Below are 12,663 nucleotides of genomic sequence, written 5' to 3'. Positions count from 1 at the left end.
GGAAGGGGATTTATCAGTTTCATGGCACAGCAACCATTTGTTCCCAGACCGCTGATGATTTTTTTTTTCTTACTTCCCCTCTTGACTTAGAAGAAGGAGAGAATTGAAGCTGTGAATCTTCCTGTCTTCCCCCACCCAATCAGAAAAACCTTTAGGTCCAAACAGGGCTGTCAATAAGTCTTTTACAGAGCTAACACAGATAGGCTCACCACTGTGGAGACTGCAAATTGTATTGCCCATTGAGCATAAGTAGGCAAGGCCTTTATGGAGATTCCTTCCAGGAATTCTCAGAGTCACCCTACAATTTACTATTCACTCATTCAGCCAGTAAATGGCTGTTTCCTCCACTTTCACGCTAAAGGAATTCAACAGTTAAAGGGGACTCTTTCTTTTTGCAGCACCCCTTGTATCAGAGCCCTGATTTAGGATTGGGTGTCCTCAACCCAAAAGAATGTTCGGAGAGGCCAGCCAGGCTGTGGGGAAATGTTTCTCTGATCCCTCTGGATTTGTTAGTGGGAGACCTCCCGCGAGCTTCATCTCAAAGAGGCCCAGCCAGGTCTGAGCGGGGGGGATACTGTCTGCTCTGGCACGCCCCCAGGGTTTGGAGGAGAAGCAGGTGCTGGTCTGCAGACTACCACTGGCTTGAGATGGGCAGCTGGCTGCTCAGATAGTCTGTCTCCATTACCATTCAGTAGCAGCCACTGAGCTCGAAGGAGGAACAGGGAGTAGAGGAGGAAGGATTCAAAGTTCCTTACCTGAGCCAGCAGTCAGTTCCTGGTCACTGATGCCATCTACCCTGTAATGGACAAATGGACTAGATTAAGTGAGCTGAAGATCTAGGTTGTGTAACACCAGCCTTCCAGACAATTCATACCTTTGAGAATTCTTAGGTAGGTCATCAAATTAGCCTTCAAAACACTTTTTGTCTCGTAACATATTTTTAAGGCAAAACAACAACAACAAAAAAGACATGAACTCTTAGGTATGTTAGAAATGTACCATTAGTCACTCTACAAGTTCAACCCAGACGCTATTCCAGGCAGGTACCACAGATACAAACAAGACAGGCATGTTTCCTGTCCTCGAGGAACTTAGGCTCAAATGAGGACAGAGAGGTGGGAAACAGTAACCAAAAGGCTGACTTCAGGCTGTGAACAAACAGAAATATGATGGAGCGAGCGTGACTCATGGTAGGAGGGGAATCCTCACGTTTAAGGAGGCCAGAAGGCTTCTCCAAGGAGACCCAAAATATGAGGATAACAAGCCCAGGCCTGGGTGAAGTCCATCCCAAGCTGGGAGAGTGTCCTGAGTGGGAAAGGACCCAATCTGAGGAACTGGAATACCAGGATTTCTGGGAACAGAGCAGGGGAGCATGTGATGAATTAGGTCTGAAGAGAAGTCCAGCAGGATTGTGCAAGCTTCTCTAGGCCACCATAGGAACTTTACATTTCTTTTATTCTTATTATTAGTTATGTACACTGTGTGTAAACAGCCATGTTGCTACCATCGTTAGCCTCCTCCCTGCCCTCCCCCCTCCACAGGGACCCTCCTTGTTGGGAAATGTGGGTTGTGCATTGTGGGTGGCCATCAGTGATGGGGAAGAGGCAACATCTCTGTGCGTCATGACCCAACATGAGGCTCTAACCATCTTTCTGCCTCCTCTTCCACAAATTTCCTTGAGCTATGATGGGTTCATTTTAGGTTTGATTCAGTGATGAGGTCTTGGGAGCCTCTGCATCTCTGGATCTCTGGTTTGGTAGGAGTTGAGTGTTCTCTGTGTCTATCTCCTTCACCTTTGCGCTGGCACCAGGTTCACCAAGAAAGCAGCGCTCTTGCTCACTTCCCCAATTACTCTAGGTTTCAGCTGGGGCCCTCAGGTACAATGGAGGACCTTTACATTTCTTCCAACTGCAGGCACTATGACAGGACCTGGACTGCCTTGTGATTTGATTTGATTTTTAATATTTTTAGGCAGTGTCTCACTGCCTAGCCCAGGCTGGTTTTAAGCTCATGGTCCTCCTGTGTCAGCCTTCAGAGTGCTGGATATCAGGTGTGCACCCCACGCATTCTTTTTTTTTTTTTTTTAACTCTGGCTGTAATGTGGGAGAAGGGGTTGAGGAAGACAGCAAAGGCAGAGACAGGAAAGTGTCTGAGGACAGTATAGTGGTTCAAGGGAGAGGCCATGGTGTCCTTGACAGCAGAGGGAAAGGCGATGGTCAAGGTGCTGGAGGAAGGGTAGGAAGGAAAGGGGGCACAGAAATTGGAGATGGGTGACTCCAGGTTTAGGACTTGAGCCTGTTTTGTTGGTGTTTGTGTCATTGCCTGGAAGGGGACAAGCAAGTTGAGAAAGAGGACTCCGTGTAATGTTCTTGTGGCCCCATTTGCATGTTGAACAGAAGTGAGAACTTGCAGTTTTCAGGTGCTGGGAGGGATGTCCCTAGCCTCCAGGCAAAATATCACCTTCGGTGTGAACAGATGTGGGCCTTCCCATGAATGAGCTCTGCGGGGGGGGGGGGGGGGGGACACCCACACCCTCGGTTGTCATACCACGCTCCAGCAGGTGTTTCCAACTAGCTGGCCTCATTTCTTCCTGCTGCCGCTTATGTTTGTCTCGTTCCTCTCGTCCTCCTCTATGACGCTGACGGTGCCTCTTTGTTTATATGTTTCCTAAAAGGAAAACAAGCATGAACCATGACACGTGGTCTTGTCCTGCCCCGGTCTTGTTGCTGATGGGGACAGAGGCCAGATTTTGAGAGACTCTCTCTGACACCCCTCTAAGCACTTTAAGCCCCTCTAATAAGCCACTTGGGATCTATCACTCTGTTTTACTCAGCCCTTTCTTGACCCGACTTCTATTTCCAGACGGTACTATTTATTGATTTCCCCTTATTTTCTGACTTAATGGCTAGAGATTAAAAAAATAAAGATCCCTTTACGTACTACTCTCAAGTACCAAACTGAACTCTCAGTAATAAGAGTAGAGAACAAACTTCCTGCCACGTGCTTCCTGTGCTCTGTCTAGAGATCTCCTCAGAGGAGGTGTTATTGTGTCATGTGATACTTGAGACTTGGAGGACTTTAGCAAGTTGCCCATAGCTGCCTAGCTGGTGAGGGATAGAAGAGGCTCCAGGTCATCAGTCTCCACCCCCTAGAGGGAGGGAGTGCCCTGGCTTTCATAGGCTGCAAAGAAATACTTCCCACAGCAACATGGTGTGAGGGACTCATTCTGCAGGATCAAAAGTGGGAGAAATGGAGGCTCTAAAGATGCCTACCTAAAGTTCTAAGGGGTAAGGATATTTCTAGGGCTGCAGAGATGGCTTACTGGTTAAGGTGCTTGCCTGAGAAGCCTAAGGATCCATGTTCAACTCTCCAGATCCCACCTAAGCCAGGCGCACAAAGGTGAGGCAAGCACAAGGTTGCACCTGCCCACTAGATGGCGTAAGCATCTGGAGTTCGATTGCAGAGGCTGAGGCCCTGAAGCACCAATTCTCTATCTAAAAAGAAAAGATATTCCTATTTCGCATAAGAGAATAGAGGTAGCTGAAGGCTTCTGTCTCCTCAGCGGAGGCCAGGCCTCAGGGCAGCCTAGTCTGGAAGGTGAATACGCACAGCAGCAGAGGAGGGTGCGGCACAGTCTCTTCATTCCCACTGCTGTGGGGAGATGCAGCTCCACAGCACCCCATCAGCAATGCCCCAAAATGCCCTGCAAGGGTCCAGTCCTCAAACGTTTCTTCAAATAAGCAACTACAGGGGAAAGCAGCATGTCTGCCTCTGTTGTGAAAGCAACTAGAGAAGGAAAGGAAGGAGGAGGGGGAGGGGAAATACAAAACAGTTACTTAAATTGTATGTTCTTAAGTTTCACATCTACAAAAAAACCACCTTTTTAATACACAAAGCAGTATTGTCGTGCTGGTCACAGGATCACTATAGGGCTCAGATGCTGATTCTGACTCAGAGAGCCACAGAGCGAAGGTGCCCTGCCAGTGAACCTCTATGGAACCTTGTTTTCAGAGAGCATCTTTAGCCGGGCGCCGTGGTGCACGCCTTTAATCCTTAATCAGCACTCGGGAGGCAGAGGTAAGGAGAATCGCTGTGAGTTCAAGGCCGCCCTAAGACTACGTAGTCAATTCCAGGTCAGCCTGGGCTAGAGTAAAACCCTACCTCAAAGAAAAGAGCATCTTTGAGCACCATAGATCAGAGAACTGGGCTGCAAGCCACGCTGCACTCCTAGCTCCTGATGATCATCACTGCCTCATAAACAAAGGGAGAGATTGTGTTTCTAAGCAAGATTCCTAGAGGGCCATTTTTTAAAATTAACTTTTTAAAACACATTTTATTTTCTATTTATTTATTTGAGAGGGACAGAGAAAGAGGGAGAGAAAGGGGGCGGGGGAGAATGAGTGTGCCAGGGCCTCTAGCCACTGCAAACAAACTCCGGATGCATGCACCACTGTGTGTATCTGGCTTACATGGGTCCTGGGGAATCAAACCTGGGTCCTTTGGCTTTGCTGGCAAGCTTCTTAACTGTTAAGCCATCTTTCCAGCCCTTACCCTCCAGTTTTTGCTCTTTCTATAAAACTAGGCCTTTTAAACAACATCAGCTGATTTTGAAAGTTAAAAACAAAAGAGTTCTTCCTTGTCCCCAAAGTAAGAGGGATAAGGCACCAAAGCTCACGGGTAAACCTATCCTGGGAGGCTTCTCATGTGCACAGTAGTGTCCTATCAATGCCTTCAGATGGGAACATGGGAGGAGGGCGAGATAACGAGGTAAGACAGGGTGTGGAGGGTGGACGCTCTCGAAGTACAGTATGTGTATGTCTGGAAATGTTGCAGTGAAACTCCTTGTTAATATGAACTAATAATTACAATTTTAAAGTGGGTGAAAAAATACAGTTTCAGTTACTGAAAACATTCAAGGGGAAACACCAGAAATAAATTCATGCATAAGTTGTAAATAACTTTTATTACAGCGTATTATTATTATTATTATTTTGTCTTGCTCTTTGGCATAGGGTCTTGCTATGTAGCCCAGGCTGTCCTCAAACTCACTATGTGGCCCACATTGGTCTTGAACTCATGGCAATTCTCCTGCCATAGTCACCCAAATGCTAGGAATATGGGTATGTGCCACTATGGCTCACATGACAATGTTGTAATTCTTCTATTTTATTATTAGTTGTTAATATCTTAAATTTTTTAAATTTTATTTATTTATTTGAGAGTGCCACAGAGAGAAAGAGGCAGAGAGAGAGAGAGAGAGGGAGAGAGAGAGAATGGGCACGCCAGGGCTTCCAGCCACTGCAAACGAACTTCAGATGCGTGCGCCCCCTTGTGCATCTGGCTGACGTGGGTCCTGGAGAACCGAGTCTCGAACTGGGGTCCTTACACTTCACAGGCAAGCGCTTAACCGCTAAGCCATCTCTCCAGCTCCAGTTGTTAATATCTTATTGTGCCTAATTTATAAATGGGTGTGTACAGGGGAAAATGATAGCATTACAGGATTCAGCACGCTATCTGTGGTTTCAGACATCTACTGGGGTCTTGGAGCATATCCCCCATGGGGAAGGAAGGGAGACAGTATATTATTTTATCTTATTGCTATAATGTAACGGCCCTGAGATGGCATCAGCAAAATTCACCCTGTCTGTATACTGGTTAAACTGTTTGTCCAAGATCACACTGCACACCCACGATTAGAACCGAAAGCCTTTGACTATAAAGTTTGAAGTCTCTGTCGTCTTTGAGTAAGGTTATGCCATGAAGCCACACACCACCCAGGAGAAGCCCTGGAGGGAGCCCAGGGAAGCCATGCTCCTCCATGTCGCAATGGTACTTGGGCCTTTCTAGGTTTCCTTTTCTTCCTGTTTCTTCTCCAGCTGGCTCTCCCCCACTGTGCTCTTTGCTTATGATACTTATTTTTCCATCCACAGCAAAACAATTTACATCAAGGTAATTGATGATGAGGCGTATGAGAAAAACAAGAATTACTTCATTGAGATGATGGGCCCCCGCATGGTGGATATGAGTTTTCAGAAAGGTGTAGTACCCTGTCCTCCACGCTAACATTAACGTTCTTCTCTCCTTTTTCTTTTCTTCCTCTCTTCAATCCATTTCTCTCTGTTTCTCCCTCTTGCCTCCTGGTTCTCTCTCTCTGGTTCACTTTTCTTTGTTCCTTCCTCTGTTACTCTTTTCACTTCTCCCTCTCCTATCTCTGCTCCTGGCTCTGACCTAACACCTGCCAACCTGTCACATGGTATCCATGAGAAGGGAGTTCACGAACCAATGGCGATTCTTACGAGAAAAGAAAATAAGTCGGAGAGGAGTAAGGGAAAGAGAGAGAGAGAGAAAGAATAAAACCCTGAGAGTTTGGGGAATGAATCTCTCTACTTCTCCTGTATTACTTAGCTTGCAGGAAAGAGAAAAGCCAGATAGGCTGCACCAGGCAGGAGGGAGCTTTGGAAATAGACTCTCAGCACAGATTTCCACATGACAGTTATTTTTAGGCCTAAGCTTATGTCCCAGGAAGTTGAGAATCAATGTATTTGGACCCTACTTCAATGCATTTGGACTCCTCCCCAAAGCAGACCCCCAGGAGCTACCTTATCTGCCACATCTCTACCATCAAGTTTGATTTTGCTCCCTGACTCAACTGAGTTGAAAGTGTTGGTCTCAATCAAAGGCTGGCCTGCCTTACAGCTTTCACTGTTAAGAGCAGCTAGGTGTAGAAGCAGAGATGGAACAGTCAGGAACAGGATTCTGACCCTAGAGGAGGCTTCCCGAGTAAGTCCATGAGACTTCTGAGAACATACAGAGCCTTGCTTTCAGTTTTAATGACCCTATATGCCTCTGGTCTGCAACACATCAGTTGGAAATCATTTCTGAGATAGTCATACTATGGAGGAGAAGCTGCTTGGCTACATCATCCCATCCCTCTAAGCCAGTACAGGATCCCCTTCCTATGCCACACCGGAGCCCCTGTGGCAAAAAGACAGGCTCATTGCTTGTGTATAGCTCCAAGGTTCCGCATCTAGGGTCAAGAAACCCCAGCACTACCATGACCAGACTTTGGTCCACTGAGCAAGGTGTAAAAAATTATTCCAAAACGGACAAAAATATGTTTGTAAAATGCACACATAACCACAGATGCACAACAAGTTCTATGCCCGATAAACCAGCTCAAAGTTGTTTGCTACTTTATTGGCACCAAAGTTGAGCATGTGAATGTCATAGGAATATCAGAGGACCCAAGAGCATTTCGGTTGCCATTCATTTATTCCCTTTGCCCTTTGAGAACACTTACGTTCCACTCCCTCCCGCTAAAGAAAAGCAGAGCTAACAGTTTTAGGTAGCTCTCTAACTGTCCCCTCCACCACTATAGTTCCATGAGGAGCCACGAAAAGCCACACCGGCAGTGCCAGCCCTATGCTTCAAACTCGCCACACAGTGATGGGTCTGAACCCAGATCCTTAGAAAGGAGTAACTTTAAGAAACGTTGCTTTCTGGCGGTTTATTTGTAAATGACGCTATACTATGTTATGACACCTAGAAATGAGGGAAAAAAATCTCCATCACTTTGTGTTCTGAACCCAGACTAATTAGCACTCAAGAGGCCACCTTGGGACATATCCCTCTATGACCGTGATGTCAATAGCACAGTATTCCTGCATCATATTGTGGCTAGTATTTATTTTGGTCCCTACCACTGAAGCTCCCTATGAGATATATAATGAGAAAAGTAATAGAACTCTGATTCCCCTTTTCTCTCTCTCTCTCTACCTCTCCCTAGTTTCCCCTCCTCATATTTGACTTTAACATTTTTTTCTTTATGAGACACAATCATTTGAGAAATGGATACGGGGGGTGGGGAGGAAGAGAAGATAAGCCCTAGGTTCCATAAACTACTATTGTGAAAGGTCTCTGGGTCATTCCTAGTGGACAGGTCATTTACTTGTTGTCCAAAGAAGTGCCAGCGTTACCATGTGACACCCAATGGAATGTGCTGCGCAACTCACTCCCTACTAACCATTGGCAGGATCTAAAACAGCTCCTCCCCACCATCACCCCAATCTTCCCATTCCTTTCTTCCTCCTGGTGCCCATCCTTTGCCCACCTGTCCTTGCCTTCCTGGCACCATTTCCCTCTCCACCCTAAGAAAAACTATGACCAAAGAGACAAGAAAAGCTAAAACTTCTTTTTTTTTTTAATGTATGAGACAGCACAATCCACCATGGTCCTGTCAAAGGCTACTGTGGTGGGACACGGGGCTGCATGTGCCAAGAGTGATGGAAATGATTGTGAAAGCTGTTCTCCAGGTGACCAACCAAACTACCCAACCAGTCGACACTCTCTTTCTTGTTGTCCCTACAGGAAAACCATAAGGGTTAAAATAGTAGATGAGGAGGAATACGAAAGGCAAGAGAATTTCTTCATTGCCCTTGGTGAACCGAAATGGATGGAACGTGGAATATCAGGTGTGAGATTCTTTAAAAACAAACCAACTGAAAAGGAGAAAGAAAAAAAAAAATGAAACAAACAATAAAGCAAACGAAAGGGATTCTGCCCTCCCCTTCCCACCTTTCATTTCCCTTCTCCTCCTTCCTCCTTTTGACCGACTTGTTATGCTTTTCCCGCCCGTATTCTCACTCTCACCCCGTTCCAGTGTCACCTCTGCCTTCTTAGCCATAGTTTGTTTGCAGATCCTCCTCCTTTCCCGCCTTCTGGGCAGCACTGCAGCCTCACCTCCTCATTACTCTAATGAGTTACTTCCGAGTTATGCTACCATTATCCAATTACCACTGTCCCCTGCACTTTCCCCAACTCTCCACCCCCACATGGTAGCCTGTAAATGTGAAGACCCTTCCGTGGGTGGGGAGGAGAAGAAAAAGAAAGAAATGAGATGTGTTGCATGTCTGTGCCCTCCCCCCCCCCCCCCCCCGCCACCCCACACTTTAGCTGGAATTGGCAGTGGAAGGGTCAGGGATGGGGATTGGGACCCGTGTTGCCACAGTGCTTTGACAGTTTGCTGCTGCATTCCTCAACCTTTATTCAATGCTTGGCAAGCTATTCACTTGCAGAGTAGTCCATAATCCTCTCTACCCTTCCCAGAGGTAAGTGTTATCATCTGGCTAATCAGTGGGATAGAACATGGCATGGGGAAGTCTACCAGTTGTCAGAGGCTATGGCCTTTGAGAGTGCATGGAGAGAGAGAGCTGCCTCCTGAAGCCGTCCTGCAACTTGGAATCCCAAGCTCTCCTTCCTCCCCTTGGCATCTTATCCACCCTATTGTACCCTTCTTCATAGGCTAATGTAGGGCTCACTCAGGCTACTTTGGGATAATAAAACATCCAAAGTAGAAAATTGAGAGTCTGCAAGAGGAAGGAAATAATTACAGGTCTGAACATTGCCTAAGCCGGTGGACTCTGGAAAAGAAGTGACACTGGACAAGCCCGGAGTGTTGACTTGTGGTTTTCAAAGGAAGGGACTCTAAATGGTGGTGTAGTGTGCTGATCCCCAAGAGACAGTTATTGGAGACAGCTGGTGGATAGCTCATGGATACCTGCCTTGTCTTGGCATCTGCATGTAAGGACATTGCTCAGATCCCAAGATACATCTCATCCTACGCTGCCTCATTTTCTCACAACATGCACTGTAGCATCCCTGCTAGAGGCTGATGCTGTTACTATTAGGGAACGTGTAAGGAAACCTTTCTTCCCTTGAAGAACATAATGGGAAGCCACCACATGGCAAGTGCTGGAGGAATAGATGTGGAAATGCACAAGCATGCACTTGTAAGTACCAAGAGGAGGGTCTTCATGCTCCTTTTCAGGAGATATATGCTGCTAATAGCTTCAAGGAAGACAGAACAGTGAAAGCCATGTGTGTTCAGAAGCCGCTTCATGTTCAATGACAGGAAACCGCTTAAGGCTGATGGACCTAAGAGAGAAATTCAACAGCGACGCTTCCAGTGGCCCCTGTACAGGGCTTCTTCTCCAACAAGATTGGTCAGATATCATCATCTGCTGGGAACCATCTGCCAACGTCTACGCTACATGTCCACACTGGTTTGGATATGTCTAGTGCTCTAGGGGTAGAAATCCCTCTCTGTCTTCCATCGCTTACTGATGAAAATATTCCCATCAGCCTGACTGCCGAAGGGAGGCAAGAGGAGGAGAACCTTCCTTCTTCCATGGCTTCTTGCATTGTATTCCAGCCAACCTTCCAGTTCCTGCCACCAAGAATGCTCTCAGAAGTTGTTTCAACACCTACCCTACTTCATTCCCACCTCTTTTGGGTACTGACTCCACATTTTCAGGACTGGCTGCAAACAGGAGAGACCCTAAGCCCTTGTAAGCTAGCTAGCATTCACCAATTTCCACAGTCCCAGGTACAGAGGGGAAGATGAAAGCAGCACACAATGGGGTGCCAAGTAGCTAAAGGGGAAGCAGAGGCTCCAGATGAGAAGAATTAGAAGCCCAGCTGTGTCTTTATCCCCCCAACCTAGTAGAGGCTGTTTTTTTTCTGCCTCCTCAAAAGCTCCTACCAGCAAGACAGAGAGTGACCTAAAATAAGCCTTGTGTTCTCCAGGATACCTAGCCAAACACAAATGCCTGTGGCTGCTCCCTATTTGAGATGTCTTCCTTTTTAGTATTATTGGATTGCTTGACCAAGAAGAGTCCAGGAAAATCCCAGCAAAGTCTAGTCCTGCAGGAGGACTAGAGAAGACAAGGATTTCGGGAAGCTCTCTCTGTGTAAAATGCACTCTCAGATCTTCCAAGAGACCAAGATGCCAAGGTGGACATTGTCAGGAAGAGCTGTGTCAGTGTCTGCTTCAAGGTCTAGGGAATTAATTTTCTGTTTCTTCAGTTCTTCCCACATATAAGCATCAGATCACAAGGTGAAAGGTCATGAAACCAGATCGTCTAGACCCAGGATCCAATGAAAACTCATCCTGATTTGCAGACTTGCCTGCTGTTTTTAGAATGAGAGACCGTGCAGTAGAAATTGCTTTTCATTATCAAGGCTACATAGGAGAGACTTAGGCATTCAGAATGACATCGTCTCTGCATGGTTCAAAATGACAATTGCATTTAAAAGAAAAAAAGACTGGATTTGAAATGAGCCTCCATTTGGGCAAACACAACAGATTTCACATGTAATACTGAAAGCTCTGCAGAATCTGGGGTAGGGAATAAAAGAGAGAATGACTAGGAAAAACAGTTGCCCGGTAAGTTCTGGAATCTAGAAGTGGATTCTGAGCGCAGTGCTGAGCCACCTCATCAGAGCTGTTGGGCCAGCACTTTGGATTTTCAAGAGGTGAAGGAAAATGCTGTCCCCCAACAATGAGGACTGGTGATTCCTCTTCATTCCACATCCAGGTACTCACCGTGGTAAGTGCCCCGCGTGCTTCCAAATTATTCACAGAGATATATTATTTCCTGCTTGTCTCTGCTGGAGTGTCTGAGCTAAGAAAAACGACTCCCACCTGACCCTGGGGAACAAGGCAAGGAAAAGTTCAGCTTCAGGACTTCTCATAAACAGCAGGAAGTTATCTTGTATCACTCAAAATTGAGCTACCTGGACCTCATAGATGCATCCATAATAGTTTAGTGAAATGTCTCTGATGCAGGGAGACAAAGAACAGTGTCTGGCCTGCCTCGGTCACTAATGTGTTGGGATCTCTAGCCTCCACTGGAACTCGGGGACAAGAAGGGGTTTTTCCCATGCAGACCTATGGAAAGAACAGAATGAGCAACAACATTTGCTGTCTATGTCAATGTAGTGGGGATATCCATTGGGCCTGTTAACTTCTTGGTCTAGATGTAAAATGCCAGTAAAATCAACTGTTGTTCACTTGCTTATATGCCATGTGGAGTCTTAAGTCCTCACATAACTTCAGTGGCTGTGAATGTGGGATGATGGATCCCAGGTGTGAGTTACATTCATAGATAGTGCCAGAAGAAACAATTGACAGGCATCTCCCACACATATGCATTCCTTCCGCATCAGTCTCCATCAGTCACCAGCTGCACCAGGAGTATATGGCAGGATGTTTCCACACTTTTATCTGATAAATGCTAAGGGGTAAGAGGATACACAGAGAACCATCAAGGTGAAAATGTGTTTTGCCATGAATTTCTTTTTAACTTCTGTGATTTGAACTCTAAGACAATTTAGCATGCGTTAAGAACTAAGAGGCTAGGAACAACCTGCATCAGGTACATCTTTGATTCTCTTCTGCAGTTCATACGGAGACCTTGCACTGATCTCCTCCCATCCACATGTAGATCTTAGTGTTATAAGTCTCTCCGTCCCAGAACATCTGAACTTCAATTTCACCTTCTGGAACAAGAAGACAATTGTCGCAATAGGAAACAGCAGACCCTCATTGAACACTACAAAGTTCAGGGCCTTCCCTGTACCCAGATGCCACAGACGAGCAGGACTCCATCCATGGCTCTGACCTCCAAAACAGAGTTATGAAAAAAGACAAGCCATCTGAGGAAAGCATTCTATATAAGACTGATGTTTTCATGATGTCGTCCTTGTAGGGGAAATAAGAGCTGTGGCCAAAATGGTAACCAGGATACCTCTTGTGGCCAAGACATCTTATGGGCCCTGGGAAACACAGCATGATCTGATGGTGAGGCTACAAACAGGAGCCAT

General features: G+C 46.3%; 1 protein-coding gene across 4 annotated transcripts in view; it reads left to right on the top strand.

The window, feature by feature from the left end:
* Nucleotides 1-12,663, top strand: part of Slc8a3 (solute carrier family 8 member A3) — a 159,255-nt gene that overhangs the window by 134,539 nt on the left and 12,053 nt on the right. For all 4 annotated transcript variants that reach the window (XM_045154181.1, XM_045154180.1, XM_045154178.1 and 1 more), the window contains exon 3: nucleotides 8,368-8,471. In XM_045154181.1, coding sequence (XP_045010116.1) covers nucleotides 8,368-8,471 — 104 coding nt within the window. The remainder of the gene's footprint in view (nucleotides 1-8,367; nucleotides 8,472-12,663) is intronic.

This window comes from Jaculus jaculus, chromosome 7, assembly GCF_020740685.1.
Source record: "Jaculus jaculus isolate mJacJac1 chromosome 7, mJacJac1.mat.Y.cur, whole genome shotgun sequence".
Taxonomy (NCBI): Eukaryota; Metazoa; Chordata; class Mammalia; order Rodentia; family Dipodidae; genus Jaculus; species Jaculus jaculus.
The sequence above is the reverse complement of the archived record's forward strand: the minus strand, read 5'-3'. Positions and strand labels throughout refer to the sequence as shown.